Source organism: Bos mutus, chromosome 29 (genome assembly GCF_027580195.1).
Source record: "Bos mutus isolate GX-2022 chromosome 29, NWIPB_WYAK_1.1, whole genome shotgun sequence".
NCBI classification, from domain to species: domain Eukaryota; kingdom Metazoa; phylum Chordata; class Mammalia; order Artiodactyla; family Bovidae; genus Bos; species Bos mutus.
The window spans coordinates 8,212,506-8,238,681 of NC_091645.1; the positions used below are offsets into that span (position 1 = coordinate 8,212,506).

Consider the following 26,176-nt stretch of genomic DNA (forward strand, 5'->3'; position numbering starts at 1 on the left):
ATGACCTCATCTTAATGACATCTGCAAAGACCCGATTTCCACAGAAGGCACCAGGAGTTAAGGTTTTAGTATATCTTTTTAGAGGGAGGCACACACTTCAATTTTGAATTGTTTTATTTTCTTGGCTTGGAATTTTCTGTCACCCAGAAAATATTTGCATATGTTATTGCTTCCTAGTCTAAGTAACCAGTATCAGCCACCATTTGCGAGTGGTTACTGCACGCCAAGCACTACCCCTGTGCCTGATCTGTTATTTCATTGAATCCTCACCGAAACACGTTGAGATAGGTGTTATTGTACGCCCAGTTTCTAACTGAAAACACAGAGGCTTAGCTCTGTCTCATTTCAGCACCCACATTCTGGACCGCTCAGCATGCCCAACACATATTCGCCTTCTGGAGCCCCTGTTGTGTGCTTGGTGCTATGCTGAGCCCCAGGGTTACAGAAGTGAACAAGAGCGATGTCGTCCTGCCCTCGTAGAACATGCCGTCTCGAGGGAGGAGCTGTGCACTGAAGACGTACTGTTCTAAATAACAGCCGATAACCTGCAAGGAGAAGGCAATGGCACCCCACTCCAGTACTCTTGCCTGGAAAATCCCATGGACGGAGGAGCCTGGTGGGCCGCAGTCCATGGGGTCGCTAAGAGTCGGACACGACTGAGCAACTTCACTTTCACTTTTCACTTTCATGCATTGGAGAAGGAAATGGCAACCCACTCCAGTGTTCTTGCCTGGAGAATCCCAGGGACAGGGCAGCCTAATGGGCTGCCATCTATGGGGTCACACAGAGTCGGACACGACTGAAGCGACTTAGCAGCAACCTGCAATGCTATAGCGCCAGGTAGGAATCCTTCTCTGCTGTCATTGCCTGAGCTCTATTGTAGGAACAGTGATCGCTGAGATGAAGAGTAATGAGAAGATCCTCCAAGAAGGAAGGCTCTCGCCTCTGCTTTACCCAGAGCGCCAGTATCTCGATTTACGTAACAGGCATCTCTGAAGGATGTTGTGGCACAGAGTGGGCCATGGCTAGATGATGCTGTGGAAAGCTTACTCCGTGCTTCTGCATCGTGACCCGTGCGTCACCTGGGGCCTGTGCTCAGCGTCATCCCCACTCCAGGGCCGGGTCCTGAGGTGGCCTCCTCTGGAACAGTACCGACGGCCCCATTGAAGGAGCAGACGGTGAATTACATGCTAGCTTTCAACACGCACCCCTAAGTGTCAGGTCAGACCTGGAGCAAGCATGTCTTTTAGGCCAAATGAGTCAAGTGTGTGAGAGAATAAAGGAGGTATTTCGTTTTTGTTAGGCATGAATCCTTTCCCTTTCCTGGCCACATATTTAGCCCAGAACTCTGGGCGAGAGAGGGCTGACCCCCCATCTCCAACCACTCCTTCTCAGGCCCTGATGTCCAAGCATCGGCTGAGAAGGAACCTGGGTTCTGTTTCTAGAAACCAAAGTAGGAAGGTCCAAATTTGTGAAAGCTGTAAATCAGGGGACAGTGATTTACATTCCTGGACAATTCTCTGCAGTCTCCCTTTAAACAGTAACCTCCGAAATACACATACAGTATTGTTTTAGGTGTATTTTCTTTCCCTGGTGGCTCAGCAGTAAAGAATCTGCCTTCAATGCAGGAAACCCAGGATTCCTGGGTGGGGAAGATGCCCTGCAGAAGAGCATGGCAATCCACTCCAATATTCTTGCCTGGAGAATCCCATGGACAGAGGAGCCTGGCATGCTATAGTCCACAGGGCCTCGAAGAGGTGGACAACTCACAACTTCAGGAATGTTCTGTAAAGCAGGGCATATATTTATTTAAGCCTTGATTCCATAAGTTGGCAGCTTGCCGGATTCTTTATATATATATTTATTTTTTTCTTTCCTAAAATTTCAAAGTTGTTTCCCTGAAGCAAACAGGAAAAACTTGGGGAAAGTAATCAGTAGCCAAAGTTATTTTTGTTTTTTTTTCTTGTTTCAATTAAGGGCTGTTAACATGACAGATCCCCGTGAGCGCCTCTCAGACAGAGGCCCATCCTCACAGCACCAGGAGTGGCCAAGGGCGTCTGTTCTGATTGCTCAGAGGAGTCTTTAGCCTTGATGAGTACTCAGGTTACCATAGCTCCCTGCAGGGTGCTCAGCGCCCAGGAGTTCCCCAGGGCAGCCTGCATTCACTCAAAAGCCGGAAGTGCCTGCGCGTCTCAGCGGAGCCAGGCCCAGTGCTCCCTGGAACTCCCCGCCTTCCTGCCTCCTTTTGTGCTCCAGAATAGGCCAAGAGCATCACACCAGCCGTCAGGGCATCGTCTCACATGGCCGCATTCAGGGTAGGGGGCAGGGTTGTGGGGGAGGGTGGCTTCTTCTCACCAAGAGAAGATTGAAACAGGCCGAGAGCAAATTGGCACCCAAAATACTAGCCCATTCAGCCAGAAAGGGCCGCCAGGAAACCAGGGAGGCCAGCACGCTTAAACCAACCCCCTTCCCCTGCTCAGAATCCCCATAGAACTCCCAGGATTCTCGCAGCTGTCTGACCTGTCCCAAGGTCAGACACCTATGAGGATTCACACGCCTTCAGGCCTTTATAGTGTACAGAGTGTGTGAACTCGCCTTGCTTGGTCCTCCTGGTCACTCCGTAATGGAGAAGCCACAGTTCCCATTTTACTGAAGGGAAAACTGAGACACGGAGAGTTGAAGTCAGTTCATTTCAGTCGCTCAGTCGTGTCCGACTCTTTGCGACCCCATAAATCACAGCACACCAGGCCTCCCTGTCCATCACCAACTCCTGGAGTCCACCCAAACCCATGTCCATTGAGTCAGTGATGCCATCCAGCCATCTCACCTTCCGTCATCCCCTTCTCCTCCTGCCCTCAATCTTTCGCAGCATCAGGGTCTTTTCAAATGAGTCACCTCTTTGCATCAGGTGGGCAAAGTATTGGAGTTTCAGCTTCAACATCAGTCCTTCCAATGAATACCCAGGAGTGATCTCCTTTAGGATGGACTGGTTGGATCTCCTTGCAGTCCAAGGGACTCTCAAGAGTCTTCTCCAACACCACAGTTCAAAAGCATCAATTATTCAGCACTCAGCTTTCTTTATAGTCCAACTCTTACATCCATACATGACCACTGGGAAAACCATAGCCTTGACTAGATGGACCTTTGTTGACAAAGTAGTGTCTCTGCTTTTTAATATGCAGTCTAGGTTGGTCATAACTTTCCTTCCAAGGAGTAAGCGTCTTTTAATTTCATGGCTGCAGTCACCATCTGCAGTGATTTTGGAACCCAGAAAAATAAAGTCAGCCACTGTCTCTCCATCTATTTGCCATGAAATTGAAGTGACTGATCCCAAATCACACACATGAAGGAGCCGCGTTTCCGAACTTCCAAGAGTCCTGTGTTTAAACCTCACCTCTGCCTTTACATTGCTTCCATCTGAATCTCATCTATAGAAATGGGGAGGAAGCCCATCTGAGAGTGTTGTGTGAGAAATAAGACAATGTACATAAAGGGCTAAACAGGGTTCCAGAGATGTCAAAGAGCCTGTTCAGTGGATGAGCGAATGGATGGTTGAATGGCAGAGTGGATGAATATTGCTCTTCCGTGATGTGTATTCCCTTTCCAGCTGCCCTTGATCTCATCCTTATTGAACACTAGTTCTTGCAGGGAATGGAAACTTTTAGTCCCAACAGTGCGTCACCACAAAGAACTCTGTCTTGCTCTCGTTCGGTGACCCTCATACTGCAAGATTTTCTACCAAACTTTGATTGCCTTCCTGTTTCACCAAAGGCACACTGAACTGTCAACCCTAGCCCCTGACAAGCACGCACACTGACTTGGTATAAGTCTCACTGAAATATGAATTAATAATTAGCTCTGAGTGTTTAGTGAGCACTTACTATGAGCAGTTCCTCGCTAGGCATTTCGCCAGCATCTGGATGCTGACTCCCCAGCCTGCACTCCTAACCACTAACTACACCAACCCAGCAACTCTTAGCGCTGCCATTTGTTGGGCACTTACTACACGCCAGCAGGCGCCATAGTAAACTCTTTAAATATGCGTTGTCATAGTTGATCCTTATAACAGGCATGAAGCAGCTACTGTCAAGTTCTCCATTTTACAGATAAGGAAGTGCAGCTTGGGGAAGGGTAACCTGTCCACAGCCACTCGGCCAGTGAGGAGCGAAGGTAGCATCTGAACCCAGATGCTGTGGCCGCAGAGCGAATACATTTAACACCTCCTCTCTGCTACCTCCCCCTGCCATTTCTCTGAACTTCTCTGGAGTCGCTTGCACCCTCATCACTCTTAGTGATCTGTTTTATTGGAAGTAATCCCTGAAAATCCCCATGCCCATGCCCAGGACTGTATGGGCTGGAGATCTCTGGTGAGACTGAGCAGGTGTGGGTCAGTGCACCTCCCAGGCACTGAAGTATTCTTCCTGAAGCCACTAAACAGGAATGCAGAGAAGTGAGTATCTGCATTTCTCACTTGGTCAGAACCTCATGACAGCAGAGATAAGAACCAACCCCATCACCATGTATTGCTAGGAAAAACTAATGCCCACCCCACTTCTTTGAGTGGAAGTAGTTAAACCTGAAAATAGGTTGCTGAGGGCATCTAAGAGGTCTTCTTCCCTGGAAATATCTTCTTTTTGAGCTGGTCTAGATGCAATTTGGGTAGGAAGTGGAGGGATGGGCAAGGGATTTCCCCCTAGGATCCCGCTGAACCCACAGTCCATTTGTTTAACCTCATAATCCCTCACTCTGCACATTTTACTTCCTCACCAACATGCATCAAGAGAAATCTTTCATCGGTGTTTCCAATGAGCGTCTATGATGCTCCATTTTGGTCCATGTCCCTAGCTCTTCATTGGGAACTAGGTCTCTGGAAAGAATAGGCAGTCTGGGGCAACAGAAAGAGCACTGGACTCAGCATCTTGGTTCATGTAGGTTCTGCTGCTTGTGAGCTGTGTGACCTCAGGCAAATCACTTCACCTCTCTGAACTTCCATGTCCTCATTTATATAGTGAGGTCTTTGGGCTGGATGTCTCAAAATCCTCTTCCAGGGCAATCCTTTGGGGAAGACTGGTAGCTGTGAGTTATGTAATAAATGGAAATGCACTTTGAGAAGTCATTAAAAGCCGTTAATATATTTCAGTTTTATTTTTGCACTGTGATCTGAGCATAAAATTATATATGCAAAAAAGAAAAAAAAGTCATCTTTTGAAACTTTTTAGCTCAAATCTCAGTTTAAAAACATTCATTTGAAATGTCCCTCCACCCTCTTCTTATCTGCCACAAAGAGAGCCTATTTTTATGTGGCCGATTATTTCCATAATCATACTTTTCCTGTGTTTAGAATTAGTCACATGAGAGCTTTGCTAAGATCTAAAATGGTGCCTGAATCTTATCCCTTAACATGTGAGCTTTTTGCTAAATATCATTAGTAAGCCTCTATCTGGTAAAAAGTAATGTTGAGAAGAGAAGTTGTTTGGCTCTAAGGGACATTTCCAAAACAGGTCAGGGTTAAGAACTTCTTGAGGCCAGGAATGCGTCATAGGGATTAATTAATGTGAGTAAATGACTTCCCCAAGGTCACTCGGTGAGTCATCAGTGAGCCTTGGGCTGAGACCTGGTTTTTCCAGCTGAAAAGAATGGGCCCCTTTGTTAGCATTGTTGTTCCATGTGACTAGCTCCAGACGACCTGGCGGGGGAGGGGTGCGGAAATTGCTTATGAATATCAGAGCTGCAGCTGTGGACAAATAGAAGCTAAGGAAGAGTCACAGTCTCCAACAAGGCCTCCTCAGGCCAAACCTCAGAGCAGCAGCTGGTTTGGAAGTAGAGAGGGTGGTTCTTTGAAAGGTCCCAGGCATTCAGGCTCAACTTGGCCCGCTTACCGCTGCTGACACCAAGGCAGGTGCGTGCGTGCGCGCCAAGTCACTTCAGTCGTGCCCTACTCTTGTGACCGCATGGACCACCAAGCTCCTCTGTGTCTATGGGCTTATCCAGGCAAGAATACTGCAGTGGGTTGCCATGCCCTCCTCCTGGGGATCTTCCCCACCCAGGGATGGAACCAATGTCTTCTGCATTGCAGGCAGGTTCTTTACCACTGAGCCACTGGGAAGCCCCCAAGGCAGGTACCAGTATTTAAACTTCAGGATGCTCACCATGTGTGACTGTTTATCTCATCTAGGGAAGTCTTTGAAGTTCATTACTATCAACACAGTATGATTTTTTTTTCCGAACTCAAACTGCATAGAGATGATCTTTAGCAACAAGTTCCAAGAAATCAATCTGATTCTTGTTTTTGTCTTGATGGGTACAACTAAGTGCTCTATGGTCATTTTAGAGTAGGCCAGAAAATTCCTGGAACTTGCTCTCAAACCTAATGAGTAAGTTAATTCGGAGACTCACATTGTCCCCAGTCAACATGGTGGAAAGAGCCTGGCAACTCCCAAGTCTTAAGCTCTGGAATTTTTCTCCCCACTGGCCTGTCCACTCCCTTTATAGATGCATTTCCCTGCTCTGAGCCACAAGCACAGCCCAGTGCCACCCAGCCCAGCACACTGATCCCTTGAGCATGATACAACATAGCCCACATGAAAGCTTCTTTCACTCCAACTTATACCAAACTTATACCAAACTCTACACCTTTCACCTTCATCACTCAACCTTCAACCATCCTTGTAGTTCACTTCTTCAAAAATAATGTGTGAGTATTATTATGGACTAGGTTTAGGTATACAGTGGTCAACAACAGAGTAAATGCTTGCCTTGCCCCAGTGAAGTTTACAGTCTAATGAGAGTAGCATTTAACTAAATAACCACATAAATAACTGTAATAGGTTTGTGTGTGTAAGGATGGGATACTTGAGAATTTTAACAAGGAGCCCCAAATTTGACTTGGAAGTCATCTGAAAAATAAGTAGGAATTAACTAAGCACATTGATAGAATGCAGAGAGGCCAGGGGTGCCAGGCAAAGGGAACAGTGTATGAAATGGCCATGGACTAAGAAAATCTTGACACATGGAGGAATGGAAAGAAGGCCAGTGTGGTCAATGACTGGAGAAAGCAATAAGGATAAAGTGAAGAAGTTGTCAAGGGCCAGACTATACAGGGCCTCATAGGTGGACCAGGCTGAGGACTTGAGTCTTTGTCCTAAGAACCATGGAAAGACATGCAGGATATTTATCACAGGGGATAACAAAGTAAGGTTTTGGAGTTTTCTGTGGTCCAATGGTTAGGACTTGGTGCCTTCACTGCTGTGGCCCAGGTTCAATCCCTAGTCAGGGAACTAAGAGCCTGCAAGTTGAGAGGCATAGCCAAAAACACAGTAAGGCTTTGATTTCAAGAACATCGCTCTTTCTTTTATGTAGATACTAGATTAGGTGGAGACAAGAGAGGGTGTCACAGAGTTATTGTGGTGCTTTAGGGAACAGCTGTACTGGGAGTCTGGACCAGGTCAGTGGTGTCATGGGTGAAAGAAGTGTATGAACCAGGAGGTAATTCCAGAGCAGAAGTGAACGACTTGGCAGGGGTTATATAAAAGGGAAAAAGGACAGTGTCGAAGATGCTTCTGGGGGTCTGGGATTGTTAAACTACATGCCTGAGGGAAATAGTTACTGAGAAAGGAAGCGGGAGAGGAGAGTCAGGTTTGTCTTGGGTTTTTGTTTTGTCTTGTCTTTGAGTCATAGCGATGCACATCTAGATCATAATTTGATTTTGGACAGGTGAAGTTTAAAGTGCCTTCGAGGCATACTAAGGGAGATGGCAGGCAGGCAGTTGAATATAAATGTCTAGAACAATGGCTCTAAAATCAGAGGCACATTTTCTCCCCAGGGAATGTTTACCAACGTCTGGAGAGATTTTTGGCTCTCACAGCAGTGTGTGGGGTGCTGCTGGCATCTAGTGGGGAGAGACAGGGACGCTGCCCAACGTTCCACAGCACACATGACATCCTCACCCTTCACAGCAAAGAATTATCCCACCCAAAATGTCAGTAGTACCAAAGATGAAAAACTCTGGTCTGCAGATCTTTGAGAGTCACTGGCCAAAAGCCTTGGGCACTGTTGAGATCATATAGAGAAAGAGGAAGAGTGAGGAGAATGCTGCTGATGCTCCTGCTAAGTCGCCTCAGTCGTGTCCGACTCTGTGCGACCCCATAGACGGCAGCCTACGAGGCTCCCCCGTCCCTGGGATTCTCTAGGCAAGAACACCGGAGTGGTTTGCCATTTCCTTCTCCAATGCATGAAAGTGAAAAGTGAAAGTGAAGACGCTCAGTCATGTCTGACTCTTAGCGACCCCATGGACTACAGCCTACCAGGCCCTCTGCCCATGGGATTTTCCAGGCAAGAGAGAAGGAGAATGGGGCAGTGCAAATTTGGGAGGAACTCTAACACCTAGTGGTGGGATGATCCAGCAGGAATATCCTAAGAAGGAGCAGCCTGAGAGGTAGAAGAAAAAACATGAGAGCGGAGTCACCAAAGCCAGAGGCTTAAAGTGTCAGAGGCTGCTGAGAAGACAAAGGAGACGAAGGCTAGAAAGCTGCTTGTCTTTCTGGAGTGGACATCATCCGGGGCCTTGGCAAGAGCAGTGTTGTCAGCACATTATTAAGTAACGACATGTTTCAGTGGAAGATGGAAAAACGGAAGCGGCTAGTGTAGACAGCGCTTCCAAGAAGTCTAGCCATGGGAGAGAAGAGAAGGCAGAAGCAGTCTTGGCAGGGACCGTGGAGGTCAAGAATAGTTTGGAGTTCAGTGGTGTTTTTCTTGTTTTATTTTGTTTAATTTTTTTATTATGGATGGTGTCTAACATAGATAAAGTAAACAGGCTATTATAATAGACCTCTCTGTACTCTGAATTCTGTGAACTCTGGATTGTTTTGTTTCTCAGAAGAGTAATTTTTATTTTTGTTGTTGTTATTCAGTTGCTGAGTCGTGTCCAACTCTTTGTGACCCCAGGAACTGCAGCACGCCAGGCTTTCCTTTCCTTCACTGTCTCCCGGAGTTTGCTCAAATTCATGTCCGTGGATTCGGGTGATACCATCCAACCATCTCATCCTCTGCCGCCCTCTTCTCATGCCCTCAGTCTTTCCCAACAACAGGGTCTTTCCCAGTGAGTCTACTCTTCACATCAGGTGGCCAAAGTATTGGAGCTTCAGCTTCAGCATCAGTCCTTCCAATGAATATTCAGGGTTTTTTTCTGTTAGGATTGACTGGTTGGATCTCCTTGTAGTCCAAGGGACTCTCAAGAGTCTTTTCCAACACCACAATTCAAAAGCATCAATTCTTTGGCACTCTGCCTTCTTTATGGTCCAACTCTCACATACATACATGACTACTGGAAAAACCATAGCTTTGACTATACAAACCTTTGTTGGCAAAGTGATGTCTCTGCTTTTTAATGTGATGTCTAGGTTTGTCATAACTTTTCTTCCAAGGAGCAAGCCTCTTGTAATTTAATGGCTGCAGTCACCGTGCACAGTGATTTTGGAGTCCAAGTAGGCTGGACTCAAGTTCCAAACTCTGTCCCTACTGATGGGCAACAGTGGAAATCTCTGCTGGGTTCTTTCAGTGTCCAGCTGCAGGTTTTTTTTTTTTCTTTGTTTGTTTGTTTGTTTGTTTGTTTTTTGCCAGACCCTTGGGTATGTATAGGTGAATCATCAGCCAGTTATTTGGGCAGGTTTTACACACAAAATTGGATGTTCATCCTCTCTGCATCGCCTTCCCTTCCAGAACTTTCCCCTTCACTTTCTGAGTGCTCTTCCAGCTCCAACTCACTTCTCTGACACCTCAAACTAGTAGGACTGAGGCTTTCTGCTGCCTCAAGCTACTTGCATATTAGACTGCCCTCAAGCAAAAGCCACAGATGGGCAAATCTCAAAGGGTATAATTCCTGCTCTCAGAGGCAGATTCCTCTGCAGTTTCTGTCTGTTTCAGGCTCTGTAATTTTCACTGCAATGGGAGGATTGGCTGCAGATACGGAAGTGTATAGGTTTGCTGGTGGAAAACTGACAAGAGATGCTTCCTGTGACATCACAGACATGGTCACTAGGGCAGTGAGGGGAAAGGTGAGGCAGTTGGAGGCCTGAGAGCAAAGAAGTTGCAACAGTCTTTGCAAAGAGTGGAAAGAGTGAATTTTGATCAGAGAAACACTGTAGGCAAGGAGACCGGTCAACGCTGAGAGTCTGTGTGGGTTGATGCCGAGAGTGGATGGTGGTGCGATCAGCCTGCCCTGGAGCAGGGCTGTCTCCATCTGCCCTCGGGGCCTGGCTGGGAAGGCACAGGGAGCGGAAAGTGGGTTTTCTTACGGGTGAGGGTTTCACAAGACCAGTGGGACCGAAGAACAGGGCCATGGTGCTTACGGTGTTAACGAGGGTATGACTACAGTAATGGGTCACACAATCCAAGCACCTCGTGAAGCCATGGCAGCCGTTTGGGGGAAGCACTCTGATTTAGGCAGGGCAAGTAGAACGGAGAACCACACCCCCAACATACACTTCCCCAACCCTCTCACACTGGCAAAAACAGACTGCGTGTTCGGGCCTGGGTACTTCACAAGTCAAAGGAGCCTCTCTCTCTTGGGTGCATTGGTCAAAAAAAAAAAGGAAAAAGAAGGAACTGGTCCAGACCACTTGCCATCCTCTGCACCACCCACAACCTCCCCACCAGGCACACATGTCCTCTCACCACTGATCCCAGGACAGGAGATTCATATCCACAGACTTAGGTGCAAACATTAGAAGTTCAAAGTCAAGCTAACAAACCGTTAAGTAAAATATGTTTCATCCTCCTGCTTTACAGATATATCTTCATACGGTCTGGAAGGCCAAGTTTGAATTTAGAATTCTCAGACTCAAGTGGTACAGAGGAAATAGGCTTGTGGCTGGCAGCCCGCCCCTTTCTGTCCCCAGCTCCATCCTCCATGGCAAGGGACCACGTGGACGGGTATCTAGACATCACCGCCCACACGTCCAATTCCAGTCATGGCCCCAGGCTTGGGGACCCACCCACTGCAGTGTGGTCTGTCCTTGGAAGGGGGGACCCAGAGAAGAGGCCCACACAGCCCCTGAAAGCAGCCTGGGACCACTCAGGGAGATGATTCTGGGGTCCTGGGTGCCTGGCCTAGGGGGAGAAGGGTACAGGCTGCGGCGAGCACAGACTTCAGGTGGATACATCCCTTGGCCCCATGGAGCCCTTCCCCTGTGGGGAGCAGTTGAAGGAAGCCCAGGGCAGGGCTGTAAACTGTTTGGACTTTGAACAGGGACCCCCGAAGCCCTGATCTGTGGCCAAAATTAAGCGATACAACGATACACAGTGCTTGTGGCCCCTGCTGCGTTCCTGGTCTGACTGGTCTGTCTGTGGGCATGTGCTTTGTTTTTCCCAGTGGGCTGTTTATCACCGTTCATGACAAGGGCCACCTTGCAACAATGCTCAACTCCTGGCCGGAAGACGATATTAAGGTATGATCCTGCTTTCTTTGCTATTGCTGTCTTGTTGGATGAATCCTTTCAGCCTGCGCTAGTCATTCTGAGCTATAAGAGGGGCCATTGCAACACTGAAGACAGGACACCAAATCCATTCCCCCAGTCCCAGACCATAGTCCAGTTATAGCCAAGCACAAATGCACCATGGAGTGAAGGCTTGCGTTAACCAGATACCCTTGTGAAACTGTCCGTCATCATCATCATCATTACTAATAGTAGTACTGGTGCGTGTATTGAGTACTTGCTGAATATTCACTGCTGGTTTCCATGGTGGATTCAGGGGAAAATCCAGCATGGACCCTCTTCTCAAGTAGCTAACTTTTCATGAGAAAAGTAAGAGAGAGAGAGAGACAAAAGAGTAACAGGTGGAACTTGATCAGAGATTAATCAGGCACACAGAAGAGCTGGGGGTGTTCAAAGAGAGAGTTTCCTTTTAGTTGGGGTAATCCGGGAAGACTTCATGGAAGAGGTGACATTGGAGCAAAGCATTGAGTTGAGGGGTAGAGTTTGGACAGTCAGGCATTGGAGAGACTAGGATGGAGGGCAGGGACATTCTGCACCAAGAGAAAAGATTTATGATGAGCAACGTCTTCACACCTGGGTGTGCACAGCAGTATGTGTTGGGCGAGGGTACAAAGTGTTGGGGAGAAGGGATGGATGTGCAGAGTGACAAAAGGAATCTGGCACTGTTTCCAGTTTTACTCAAAACATTTAAGGAGAAAAGTAGTTTTTATATAGCAAACGATATAATATAGAAGGCAAAATCAGTGCAGCTTTGAAGAAACTCGTTAGCCTCTGGCTGTGTAGCCAGATTTCTTCTCGTGGGGATTTTTGTGGAGGATTTCAGGGACTCTGGATTCTAAGATCATCGTCACTTCTGCAAACAAATCTTATTGAATGACGCCATGCATGCGTGTGTGCTAAGTCAATTCAGTCATGTCCGACTCTGCGACCCTGTGGACTGTAAATCGCCTACTATTGGAGATATCCAAGGAGGGACCCCATGATCACTTGATGGGGATATTGTAAAAGAGATGTGAACCTCAGCTCAGGGAAGAAAGGCACTGGGCTAAAGGAATACTCCTCTGTGTCTCTTCGCATCTATGATTCTATAATCCTGTATTTGAAATCTGTAAAGATTGTATCTAGAAATGAATATACTTAAAACGAAACGAAGTAACGGTTAGGTCAGATCCCATCACCTTATCAGGCCTCCATGGACAGGGGAACCTGCATGTGTGTGTGTGTGTTAGTTTCTCAGTCATGTCTGACTCTTTTGACCCCATGGACTGTAGCCCACCAGGCTCCCCTGTCCATGGATTCTCCAGGCAAGAATACTGGAGTGGGTTGCCATGCCCTGCCCCAGGAGATCTTGGAGACCCAGGATGGACCCACATCTCTTAGGTCTCCTGCCTTGGCAGGCGGGTTCTTTACCACCACCGCCACCTGGGAAGCCCCTGCAAACAAATGGTTGAAGCACAATTACAGAACATCCCCTGGCTGCTTGGTGAGGGCGTTTCTGGCACACGAGCAGGGGAGGGACTGGAGCAGACCACACCCAGTTCCTGTCCCTCCCAAGGCAATGCTGAGAGGCTGACAGTCGTTTTCTCCCTCCCTCCCAGCCAGTTCCCTGGGCCACCTCCCTCCACCAGGCACCAAGTGCAGCTTCTCTCTAACCCCCTCTCCTGTGTTCCACCCACTTTTGGCCGTCTTGGGGGCGTGGTGGGGTTCAGAACCACAGTAAGTAGGACAGGACCTTGGCTCTTGGGATCCAGGTTGGCGCCACAGCCAGGGCCCTTGGATTCCAGTCCTGACCTCAGTGAAGAGTTCAGTTAGAACATTTCCGTCTGGGTGTGATGTGCCCTGGGGCTTCCCAGGTGGCTCAGTGGTAAAGAATCCACATGCCAGTGCTGGAGACAGAAGAGACTCGGGTTTGATCCCTGGGATGGGAAAATCCCCTGGAGGAGGGCATGGCAACCCACTCTAGTATTCTTGCCTGGAGAATCCCGTGGACAGAGGAGCCTGGAGGGCTACAGTCCATGGGGTTGTGAAGAGTCGGACCAGACTGAGTATGCAATCACACACGTGATGTGCCTGGTGCTTCTCTTTCCTGCTTGTCTTCTTAGACTCTGGTTACAGGCAGGTCTTGACCCTGCAGGCTTTGGCCCCAGTCTCAGAAGAAGCAAGTTTCCAAGGTGTGTCAGGATGAATGTATAATGAAATCTTGAGCTCATTAAGGGAAGCCAGCTCACTTGATGGAAAGTTAACTGCAGCCTGTCCTGTGTAATCTTTCCTCCTTCCTGGACAGTTCAGTAGGTGCTCAGTAGATGCTTGCTGAACTGAATGAACTTAGTAGAGGGACCTGATGAACATCTTCCAGATACCAGGCCTGTGCCAGGGCAGAGTCATGGGGTCTGCACTGACATCTGTGGTGCCTCTGTGTGAGCTCTGTATGTATGTGTGTGTGTGTGTGTATGTGTGTGTGTGAGTTGTGTGTGTGTGTGTGTGTGCACGCATGCACACGCATGCATACTCAGTTGCTCAGTCCTGCCCCCTCTTTGCGACCCCATGGACTGTAGCCCACCAGGCTCCTCTCTCCATTGGATTCTCCAGGCAAGAATACTGGAGTGGGTTACCATGCCCTCCTCCAGGGGATATTCCCAACCCAGGGATCGAACCCAGGTCTCCCACACTACAGGCAGAGTCCTTACTGTCTGAGACACCAGAGAAGCCCAAGAATACTACAGTGGGTAGCCTATCCCTTCTCCAGGAGATCTTCCTGACTGAAGAATCAAATCCACTTCTCTTGTGTCTCCTGCATTGGCCAGCAGATTCTTTACCCCTAGTGCCACCTGCTATGGGGAGTTTAAAAGAATGATGAAAAGACGTCCCCTCTTAACCAGTAAGGAAAAAAAGTGCTCCTTCCTTCCTCCAGACTAGCACAGGGCCTTGACAGCTCGTGGGCTGGATATCAGGTTCCCATCTCTCCTCCTGTCAGGGCATAACTTACAAAGCTGCACCCAGAGCTCTGCTTCGAGGAGTGCAGAATAGGGAGAACACATACCCTGATCCCAAAGTGCTTCACTCCACTTGGGAAATCGAGATATGAATTCAAACTTGAACCTTAGCTGCTCAGTATCTGTTGACTTCAACCAACATATTTTAAGAACCTTCCAAGTACGAAGTGCTACTTACCAGAGAGTTGAAGACAGCACCTGTTGTGATTTTAGAGGAGAAACAGGGGCTTTGGGGTCATTCTGGAAGAGGTGGAATGAAGCAGGGCTCAGACAAGGAGAAGCACCCAGCTCCTCTAGGGAAAGCGTGAGTTACATGAGCCAGCGCATCTAATTCAGCTGTGTTCAACAGCCATTTGGTGGTGGTTTAGTCACTCTGTTGTGTCCGACTCTTCGCGACCCTGTGGACTGTAGCCCGCCAGGATCCTCTGTCCATGGGATTTTCCAGGCAAGAATACTGGAGTGGTTTGCCATTTTCCTTCTCCAGGGGTTCTTCCCGACTGAGGAATCAAACCCGGGTCTCCTGCATTGCCGGCGGATTCTTTACCGACTGAGCTATGATGGAAGCCCAACAGCCATTTAGTAAACATCTATTCTGTAAGACTTCTCTGAGGGCTTGGGGATAAAGATGGTGTACAGGCATCTCAAGGAGCTTGAAGTCCAGTTAGACTGACCCAGAAACAATTCGACTGAGCGACTAAATAAATAAAATGTCCAACAGGGCTTCCCTGGTGGCTCAGATGGTAAGGAATCTGCCTGCAATGTAGGAGACCCAAGTTTGATCCCTGGGTTAAGAAGATCCCCTGGAGAAGGGCATGGCAACCCACTGCAGTATTCTGGCCTGAAGAATCCCATGGACAGAGGAGCCTGGCGGGCTATAGTCCATGGGTTCGCAAACAGCTGTACACGACTGAGCAGCTAACACTTTGAGACGTTCTCTCTGTGCCGCCGAAGAGAGGAGTGTGGGAATGAGGAGCAACAGGGTTGCCTGACCACTCACCCCGTGGTACCCCAGAGCAGATGGGTGAATCCCTGGGGCCCCCGCCTCCCCTCCACGCAGAACTGCTGTTCCACTTTGCAGAAACCCTGAGGTTGGTCTTGGAAGTTATGTAGAAGAGTCGGCTCTGGCTTTGCAACCAGGCAGACCTGGGTTCTGGGTTCTGGTCTTGGATCTTCCATTTAGCTACCGTGTGGGCCGATGGCCTCTCTGACCTCACAGCAGAAAATTGTGAGGGCCACCTCTGATGAAGTCTGTGCCGTACAGACGGGCACTGGGGTGGGCTTTGCCATCGCTGGAGAGGGCCGTAAGCCCACAGAGCGGGGCTGCATGGAGACTGCAGGGGCCTGAGGGCGGCCGAGGAGGGCGGCCCCCACCTGGGGACAGCAGACCACAAAAGCGCGGCCAGGAGATTTGGCTCTCAGACACTATTGCTTTTCAGTGATTTTTGAGATTTTTTTAAATTTGTAGGCAACATTTTAAATTTAAGAGACTTCATTTGAAAAAAAAACAAAACCACAATTTTAAAACCCTGGATTTCTGACTTCTCTAGAAAAGCCAGGAGCTCTGAATACTGGGCCCATGGTTTGTCGTGTGTACAAGTCAATTGGGCTTCCCTGGTGGCTCAGACGGTAAAGAATCTGCCTGCAATGCAGGAGACCCAGGTTTGATCCCTGGGTCGGGAAGATCTCCTGGAGAAGGGAATGGCTACCCACTCCAGTGTTCTTGCCTGGAGAATTCCATGGACAGAGGAGCCTAGTGGGCTACAGTCCATGGGGTCGCAAAGAGTCAGACATGACTGAGAAACTAATACACACACACACACACGCATGCACATACAAGTCAGTTAGGACCGATCAGGCTGCCCCCAGTCGCCACCCTGCCCCACGACAGCGTTTTTCTGGAAGGTGCCTCCCTCTCACTCCAGGACTACCCTTCCAAACGTACAGAATCTTCTAAGCCACAGCCTTTCTTGTTTATTGGTGAAGTGATGCCCACGGTCGCCCACCAGTAAGTGTCGCTGCCAGCCAGAGCCCAGCTGCTGAGCAGGGCAGGCAGAGCTTTTCAAGGTGCAGGTCTTTCTGGACCCTCACATAGTTCACCTCTTGGCTGGAGGGGAGGCATGGTCCAGAGATGCTTCTATGGGCTTCCCTGGTGGTCCAGTGATTAAGAATCTCACTTCTGGCGCAAGGGACATGGTTTAATCCCTGGTCTGGGAAGATTCCACATGCGGAGCAATAAGCCCACGCACCACCGTTATTGCACATGTGCTCTGGAGCCTGGGAGCCACGACTGCTGAACCCACGGGCTGCAACTACTGAAGCGCGCCCTAGAGCCTGTGCTCTGCAACAGAAGAAACCTCCACAGTGAGGAGTCGGCTCACCGCAACTAGAGAAAGCCAAAGCGCAGCCACGAAGACCCAGCACAGCCAAAAATAAATGAACGAACTTAAAGAAACCCACCGTGAGCTACCACAACATGTCCATCAGCATGGCAGGAAGTGTAAAAGGAGGGGTGGCAGGGACACGGAGCAGTTGGAACTCTCGCTCATTGTCGACAGGTATATAAAGTGGGACCATAGCTTTGGAAGAAAAGCCAGGTAATCTTTAAAAAGAGGAGAGAGAGAGATCCTTCTGAAAGAACTCAGAAAATAAAACAGGACTTTCTCTAGTTTCCCAGCCAGAAAGCAGGACTGCACACGTGCAGGAAGAGGAGTACGCTGTCAGGGAAGCAAGGTCACGATCTCGGGCCAGGGGGACCGTGGGGTTTGGGGGCTCCTCTCTCGCAGGGAGGGAGAGCCACCTGCCCCGCCGCTCCCCAGAGCCCTGAGGTGTAAATCACAGAGGGGACTGAGAGCTGCTTTTCTGACTCTTTCCCACAGAGGCCATTGCCCCGAGCCGGGAGGAAGGCTCGGCTCAGAAGAGCCCCCTTTCTCAACAGCTTTCCCAGGCTCCTAAACCCCTCCTTCATCCCAAGCCTAACAGCTAACAGTGCCGAGAGGCGGCTGAGCCCTGGAGCCAAGGGAGCATCCCCTGCCTATGGGCACCAGCCTCTTGGGCCTTTAAACCTGGACCAGACTTAGTGCCAAGTGCCTGCCTGCCTTGCCCACACCGACCAAGGGGTAAACCCCAATCAGTGTCAGAAGTTGGATTTCCCCGGGAACATTTCTCTTGGGAGGAGATCAGCGTATTAGGAAGGACACTTGGGATCAGCCTCTAGAAGGAAAGGAGGCAGGACAGAGGAGAGGGAGAGGCTGGGCTGAGTCGGGGGGCCCGAGAGACCCAGCGGGGCGCCTGAGGAGGTTAAGGAGTGGGGATGGCTCTTCCGTCATCCCGAGTTGGGCCAAGGAGTCCCTCAGTCCTTGGCTGTGGGCCGCTGCCCTGGGAATGGAGCATGACATTGGTCAAGGTGGCTCTCCTCAGTTGAGCAGGTACCCAAGCAGGCTGAAAGTACAGCTCAGGTAATGACCTCTTCTCTCCTCTGAGGGGATCTGGACAGCACAGCACCACATCCACTTGCCAGCATCCCACTAAGTGCTTTATACGGATGAACTCACTGGCTTCTCCCAGTGACCCTCCAAGAGGCAGGAATTATTGTCATTCCCGTGTTATAGACAAGGCAACTGGGAAGTTAGGTTCAGTGCTGGTGAGGGATGGAACCAAGATTTGAAACCACAGCCGGGGCATTATTTGTGTTGTGGTGAGAGAAAAAGAGGCAGAGAGGAAGAGGAGATGGGAAGGGTGAGCAAGGAGGAGGAGGAGGGAGAGGGCCTCGCACACAGTGCTGAGGGCGGCCCACGCCCAGAGCTTCAAGCCCAGGGTAACCAGAGCCGGGGCAGGCCAGGACACGGGGCCCTCGTATCGGTCTTGGATCAGCCCCGCCAGGGCCATGCAGGCTGAGGGAGGTGGACAGTAAGTCAGAAGCCGGCTGGACAGAGGAAGAAAGGGACACAGCATCCCCCAGTCATCCGGATCTTCTCCTTGTTATTAGAAATACCCAGGGGTCACGAGCTATAAACGCCATCCAGATGTGGGAACTGTGATGCTGTGGCTCAGGGCAGCCATCACCAGGCTCTGAAACCCCAGGCTGCAACTAAAGCTTGCCCTCAGCCTTCTGACTCCTCCCGCTCTTGTGGTCCCAGCCCCAGAGGAGGCAGCATCTTCTCTCTGAACTTGCCTGTCTACTCCAGGTCTGAATTCAGTCCCGTGGAGAAGAGCCTTTGCTCTCTCTGTTGGGCCAATCACATTGTCCATCGTTGCACTGCAGGTCCCAAGCCAAGTGCTAAAGAATCAAAGAGGACAAGATCCTTTACCTGCCCTTAAAGGGTTGCTATGAAAGACACGGACATAGATATAACTGTCATACAAAAAAGAAAGGCTTAGGTGACATGGGAGATTAAAATGCTATAGGAATTCAGAGCTGGGAGTGATATGTTCCAGAAGGAAAGCTTCATATGGAGGAAAGTGTCTTTTGAACTGTTTCTTGAAACATGTAAGGATGGTAGGATTTGGATCAAGGAGGTATAAGGATTGAGGTGTAAAATAGCATGTAGGCTAGAAAACACACACCTTATACAAGATTAGCGGTATTTCCATTTGGGTGGAGCATGGAGTGCATAAAGGGGAAATTCAAAGAGTAGATTGGACATAGATCATGGAAGGTCTTAAATGTCAGTCAGAGATGTTTCAGCTTTATTTTATAGGCATCAGGAGCCATTGGAGGTGTGGGGGCAAGAAAGTGGCAAATCTAGGTGTGCTTTGAAAAACAAAATGGGATAAGGAGACTCCAGGAGTAGAAAGACCAATTGCATGCGTCCTCAGTCTCGAAGTCATGTCCACCTCTCTGCCACCCCACGGACTGCAGCCCGCCAGGCTCCTCTGTCCATTGGATTCTCCAGGCAAGAACACTGGAGAGGGCTGCCATTTCCTCCTCCAGGGGATTCTTCCTGACCCAGAGATCAAACCCGCGTCTCTTTTGTCTCCTGCATTGGCAGGTGAGTTCCTTACCACTAGCGCCACCTGGGAAGCCCATATAGCCAGACTTTCTTAAAAGTTGCCAAGGTCTTCCATAGTTTCCTTTTCACGCACTCATTTAACAGATAATTGTTGCATGGCCTTTCTGTGGTGAGGCTGCATTAAAGAGCGATGAAACAATTAAAAATTCTAATATGTAGCCTTTGCCCTAAATAATAATCATAAATATAATCATAAGAGCAGTGATCATTTGCCAATCATTTACTTTATTGTACAAGGCCCCTGGTTAAATGAGACATTTATTATTTAATTTCATCTTAACCCATGGAGTTGCAAAGAGTCGGACGCGACTGAGTAACAACTTTCATCTTTACAGCCTAATGAGTTGGATATTTTAATTATTCTAATGTTATGGAAAATTAAAACTCAGAAAATTTACTGTTTGACCTAAGATTTCATATGGTACATTATCAAGAAGGATAGTCTCAAGTGCTGGCTATTAGATGCCAAAACCCCTGCTGTTAACCTTTAGGCTGTTGGGTGAGATAAAATGTGCATTTTTTAAATGTTAAATAAGAACGCAAATTCTATCACTATCAAAGGATTTAATTGCACCGTATGCAGGGCTTGGCAAGCGGTCGGTACTTAATTATTGTTTGCAGAAGGCAGGCGGGCAGCCAGGAAGGGTGCGCAGGCCAGGTGCATGGAATATATAGCAGGTGCTAGAAGAAATCACATTAGGTTGTAATGGCGGGGTTTGCACTGCTGGGGAAAGCGCAGGAGGAGACAGAGGCTGAGAGGCGAGAGAGACCAAAGGTGAAGAGAGAGTGTGTCCCTCCTCTGGCGGGAGTGAGGCCAGTTTGACCAAAGAGAGCAATTGTGTGCAGATGAGTAACTGGAGATAAGTTCCAGAAGGCGTGTCGGGTTCCTGTCATTAGAGATAAGCCTTTTGGACTCTATTTCATGGACAGTTAGAAGGCAGTAAAGGGGAAATCCCAGGGACAGAGGAGCCTGGCAGGCAACAGTCCATGGGGTCACAAAGAGTCAAACTCAACCTAGCAACTGAACAACAGCGAAAAAAGGCCTTTGACCCTGGTTGCGAAGCTGTTGCAATATATACACTTGCTGTTGTTTAGTCACTAAATCGCGCTGGACTCTTTTGTGACTCCGTGGACCGTAGCCCACCAGGCTCCTCTGTCCATGGGATTTCCCAGGCACGACTACTGGAGTGGGTTGCCATTTCCTTCTCCAGGAGATCTTTCCAACCCATGTACTGAATGCGCATCTCCTGCTTGGCGGGTGGATTCTTTACCACTGAGCCACAGGGAGGGCTTTGTAAAATAGCTAATTGTAAACTAGCCTGTGGGGCACTGCTGTATAGCATGGGGAGCTCAACTCAGGTCTCTGAGATGATCTACAGGGGCAGGATGAGGGCGGGTGGGAGGGAGGGGATACAGGTACATTATACATATGGCTGGCTCACTCTGTTGTACAGCAGAAGCTAACACAACATTGTAAAGCAGTTATACTCCAGTTTAAAAAAAAAGGAAAATTAATAAGCAACGCACCTGTTAGCACAACAGGATTGAGAGTGGATGGCAGATGGAGCTGAGATATCCCCTCAGAGCAGTCAGGCATGCAGTCAAGTGCCCACAGGCATCTCCATGTTGGGAGGGACCCGGTCAGACCTCTGCTGCCATCTTTTTTTTGTTTTGGCCATATTGTGTGTTCTGCAGGATCTTAGTTCCCCGGCCAGGGATCGAACCCATGCCCCCTGCCTTGGGAGTGTGGAGTCTCAACCACTGGACCACCAGGGAGGTCCCCCACCACCATCTTGAAAAGCCCCAGGGCTATAAGGAGAGCACCCTGGAGTCATAGCTGGTTTCCTCTGTAGAACTCCCTGTCTCTCTCTGTGCCTCAGCAGAGAGAAAGTGGGAGAGACTGGGAATCAGAATAAGGAGGTTTTAGCTAGGAGAGATGGTAGGGAAATGTGCAAAGTTTGGGCCCCCAGGGACAGTGTGAAGACAGGACTTGGGGAGAGCGGCCAGGAGGGGGTCAAGGGCAGGCCGCAGAGAGGTCGGATGGGAGGTGGGGTGGGACTTGGCCAAGAGCACAGGTGCTTTTCTCAGCTGAATGGTGGGGGGATTGGGACGCGGGGAGTGGAGGGAGCCCAGACCAGGAACCTGAAGCCTAACTAGAACCCCCGCTTGCCACATTCACAAGCAAAGTGCCCTTGGTAAGTCACCCAGCGTTTCTAAGATAACTGCCGTGGAAACTTCCAGTGCAGTGCCTGGCGTGGGGCTGATACTGAGCAAATACGTACAGAACGTGAAGGTCCAGGAGCTTAGTTTGCTCAGCTGTGCATCGGGGATAACCATCACTGACCTGCCTCCCTGCCGGGTGTGGGGAGAATCGGGTGAGACGTGAGACAGGGTTGGGGGAGGGGCCCTCGCCCTAGGGGAAGAGACCAATCTCAAGGAGACAGCATGATAGTCCCGTGTCCGCTGCCCTCTCGAGGGCCCCCTTTCCAGAGGTGAAGGGGTATTTTAAAAATCTATGCACCAGTGTCTATTAAAAGGCCCTGTGTGCTCTCACTCCTGGAGAAAGAGAGAGGAGATTCTGCAGAGCTTGTGGGTGCTGGATCTTAAACCCTTCCTGGCAGGATGGAGTCTTCATCTCTTTATCCACGGGGCCCAGCGCTGTGCCACATGGAGTAAAGTGACCCCTATGGTGCCCAGGACATCCACATCTCAGAGCTGGTCCTACGTCCTGACCCAAAGCTGGTTCCAGGGGAGGGCTGGGTGGCCCCATAAACTCCACTCATTTGAAGATGTAGGGAACCAGTGCTGGGGAGCAGCTTGGGGTGACCTATAAACAAGTTCACTGTCACCCTGAGGGGTTCCCCTTGGCCTGACATTCAGGGTCCCCCTCAGTCTGACTCCAGCCTGATTTTCCATTGCTTCCTTTCCTGGGACCCAAACCCCCCTCTCCCCCCACACACACCCTATACCCCCACCACTTCCACCCTGAACCTTAATTTCCTTTGCATCAAATGGGTAATCTCCACCTTTCCAAGGTCTAGCATGTGTTTCCCCCTCATCCAAGAAGGGTTGCCCTGCAGGAAGTGCCTCTCCCTTCTCTCTGTCTCTGCTGCTCTTGAGCTATGACATGGTTCTCATACTTTACCCCAGAGTCAGTATAAATATACACATTCCATCTCTCTTCTGCCCATTATTCCGTTCAAGGGCTGGGTCCACACATTCTTGATCTTAGAGATAAGCAAACTGAAGCTCCTTCCCCAGGTTTTAGCATGGTGTCTTTTGCAAAGTGCCCTGACTCAGGGATGGCTCAGCAGTAAAGAACCTGCTTGCAGTGCAGGAGATGTGAGTTCAACCCCTGGGTGGGGAAGATCTGCTGAAGAAGGAAAGGGCAACCCACTCCAGTATTCTTGCTTGAAAAATCCCATGGACAGAGGAGCCTGGCGGGCTACATGGGGTCGCAGAGTTGGACATGATTGAAACAACTTTGCACACAAAGTTTATTAGAGTTGGTTCACTTGCAAGGTTCCCGGCCAGCTCTCACTGCCCTGAGTACTCAGTGGGTTGCATTTTCATAATCACAGGAAGAGAGGAGAGGGGGAGAAGATCTTCTTTGTCTTTTTTGAGTAGACGTCATGTTTCCCTCATCAGTTCCTCCCCCAGGTAGGGCAGGGGAGTTTTCTTGTCCCTGTATGGTCCATCCAGGACTGTCATGGCACTTTGGAAAAATATTTTCAGGTCTCAGTACAACAAGGGTCTTTCAGTTTGAAAAGTCACCTTTCCATAAATGATTGTTTTTTGTGTGCACACAGCATGTTTTGAGGGTCATTAACCTGAAGTCACCACTGGGCAAGTTGTAGGCCTTATTCACTACTACTGTTTTATTGTTTGGGGGTCATTGTACAAAGAACATGTCTTAGGGGCCAAAGAGCATGTTTTGGGGGTTACTAATTAACTGAGCTCACTGGGCAGGATGTAGGTCTCATGCCTCCATTGTTTTGTTTGGGGGCCTGTCTCCTGCTTCTGTTGCATAGTTTAACTTGCTAAGCAAGTTGTCTTGATTTTATTGTTAAGCAAGCCAATCTGGCTCTGATGCTAAGGGACTTCGTTTGCTCTGTGAGTGAAGCAAGCCCACAGCGCTTCAGAATTTTCTCATTATTTTCTTGAGTGATCATTAGTCTTATTGTGGTTTCTCAAAGCCCCCTAAAGTTCCCTCCCTAATGGGGTTTCTAAGCTAACTATTTGATTATCCTACTCTATCCCTGCCCCATGGGCAGAGGAGCCTGGAGGGTTACAGTCCATGGGTCGCAAAGAGTCGGACACGACTGAGCGTCTGAGCACACACATCCCTGCCATTCCCACAGTAAGCATCATCGTCAGGCCCAACACGCTGCACAAACAGGCACTTTGTACAGATGTCCTGCCTTTCCTTCCAGGCGGTGGTGGTGACTGACGGGGAACGCATTCTGGGCCTGGGAGACCTGGGCTGCTACGGCATGGGCATCCCCGTGGGCAAGCTGGCCCTGTACACGGCGTGCGGAGGCGTCAACCCGCGGCAGTGCCTCCCTGTGCTGCTGGACGTGGGCACCAACAACGAGGTAATGTGCTGCCCTGGCCGGGAGCCGGAGGGTGGCAGCTGGGCTCGGGGGGGGAGCACCTTTGTGCAGTGATCTGTCTACGCAGCATTGGGCTGTTCTGCACAACAGGTCAGTAAACCCAGGAGATGGGTACTGAGGCAAGGAAGCTGCTTTATTTATTTGGAGAGCCATCTGAGAAGATGAGAGACTAATGTCTCAAAATAACCATCTTACAGGGGCTGGATGCCAGGTTCTTTTATAGCTCAGAGATGGGGGAAGTGAGGAAGCAAAGTAAAAAGGCCATTAATCTTGCAAATATTTCCTAGAATGGCAGGCCTCAGGCAGGGGGTGTGTTCATTTCTTCCTTCCAGCTCTCCACAGGTGGACAGGGTCCTGAACAAAGGCATTTTAGTTTAACAGTCAGGCAGAGGGGCAGGAGTCTCTGAATCAGGCCATTCTATTTTTTACATATTTTAAAAATAATAACAAAAGCAAAGGAAAGCAAGTCAAAAAAACAGTTACAACACGGACACAGAATTGGCTTTTCCCTACAAGGGGGCTGTTTCTCTCTGGGGTCCTCTTTGCTAGGACACTTCGCCTACACGGTGGTGACTCAAAGACCTCTCTCCATCCTGGTCACCCACTCCGCCCTCCCAGCCCCGCTGTCCTCCCCCAGCCTCTTCTGGGTCTTCTTGCTCCCCTCCCTCCTGCCAAGGTGCCCCTGCACAGGCTTTCTGTGCTCTCTTGTTCTGTGACCCCAGGCAGTTTCCATTACCCTGGTGGCCTCTCTCTCTTTCTGATCCATTAATGAAGAAAGCCACTGAGGTGGGAGTGGCTTCTGGTCAGTGTTTTCAGCATTTTAGAGGTGAACTACCTCTGTAAAGAACTTTCCTGCTGGCTCAGTGGTAAAGAATCCGCCTGCCAATGCGGGAGACACAGGTTGGGTCCCCAGGTAGGGAAGATCCCCTGGAGAAGGAAATAGTAACCCACTCCAGTATTCTTGGCTGGGAAATCCCATGGACAGAGGAGCCTGGCAGGCTACAGTCCCTGGGGTCACGAAGAGTCGGACATGACTTAGTGAATAAACAACAACTACTACTTCTATAAAAGGATTAAAACTCGAAGCACTGGGACCACATGCTGAAATGCCAGGATCAGGCACATGAGTGTCCTGTAAACCCATGGGGAGAAACTGACCCAAACTGTGGCTGGGAGCCCCTGCAGGCTTCTGGGAGATTTATAGTTTAAGGAGCTCAAACCCCAGCCAGGAGTTTGTCTGCTCTGGGTACCACCCACCTAGGTCACATTCCTCATGCTGTCTGCGATTCACAGCTCTGTATCTTTGTTTCAGAGAACATGAAAGAACTCCTTCTTAATGACATCTATCTCTGGATTTAAAATCCATGCATGTCCATCTGAGAAACATCCAGAGAAGTATTAAAAATAAAATATTAGTCACACAACCAGTCATAATCACTGTTTGCAATTTGGAATATTTCTTTCCAGCCTTACCCCCACCAAATGTAGCTTTTATAAAAGCAAAATTAAATATGTGATGATTTACATGAAATCTCATTTAGCTGATGGTTTGCTATTGAGACTCAGAAATCTGATTTTCTAGAGAAAAGAAACAAAATTAAGTTTATATTGCATATACAATTTTGTTTCCCGCTTTTTTAAAGGTAATGTGTGTCAGGAGTTTTCTCCCAGGTCACTAGCCATTCTTCCACAATGTCATTTACATAGCTGCCTGGTGTATCACAGTTCATGTAAGAAACTCTCCACTCTTGGACACTCAGGTTGTTTCTGTCTTCTTGAAAATATAATTGTGCTCTCATACCCATTTTTGCAGGTCAGTCTTCCTCTCCCTGTTGATTTCCCAAGGATATACTCCTACAAGCAGAAATATTGAGGCAAAGAGAATGGTCATTACTTACATTCTTTATTCATATTGTCAGAAAAGCTTATACTGTTGGTATCCTGTGTGATCTTTCTCAGGAAAACTTTTCATAGCTCTTTCCAAGGTCTCCTTCCACTCTGGACACCGCACAACACCCTCATTTCTAAACGAGAATATGCACTGTAGCCCCTAGTGAGATGCTTATTCA

General features: G+C 49.0%; 1 protein-coding gene and 1 non-coding gene across 6 annotated transcripts in view; both read left to right on the plus strand.

Annotated features, from left to right (window-relative positions):
- ME3 (malic enzyme 3) overlaps nucleotides 1-26,176 on the plus strand; it is a 219,955-nt gene that overhangs the window by 131,897 nt on the left and 61,882 nt on the right. For all 5 annotated transcript variants that reach the window (XM_070364986.1, XM_070364987.1, XM_005903464.2 and 2 more), the window contains 2 exons: nucleotides 11,369-11,444; nucleotides 23,928-24,089. In XM_070364986.1, coding sequence (XP_070221087.1) covers nucleotides 11,369-11,444; nucleotides 23,928-24,089 — 238 coding nt within the window. The remainder of the gene's footprint in view (nucleotides 1-11,368; nucleotides 11,445-23,927; nucleotides 24,090-26,176) is intronic.
- LOC138986270 (small nucleolar RNA SNORD30) lies at nucleotides 25,617-25,686 on the plus strand. The gene has a single exon (XR_011463128.1). It is a non-coding gene; the product is annotated as a small nucleolar RNA SNORD30 (small nucleolar RNA).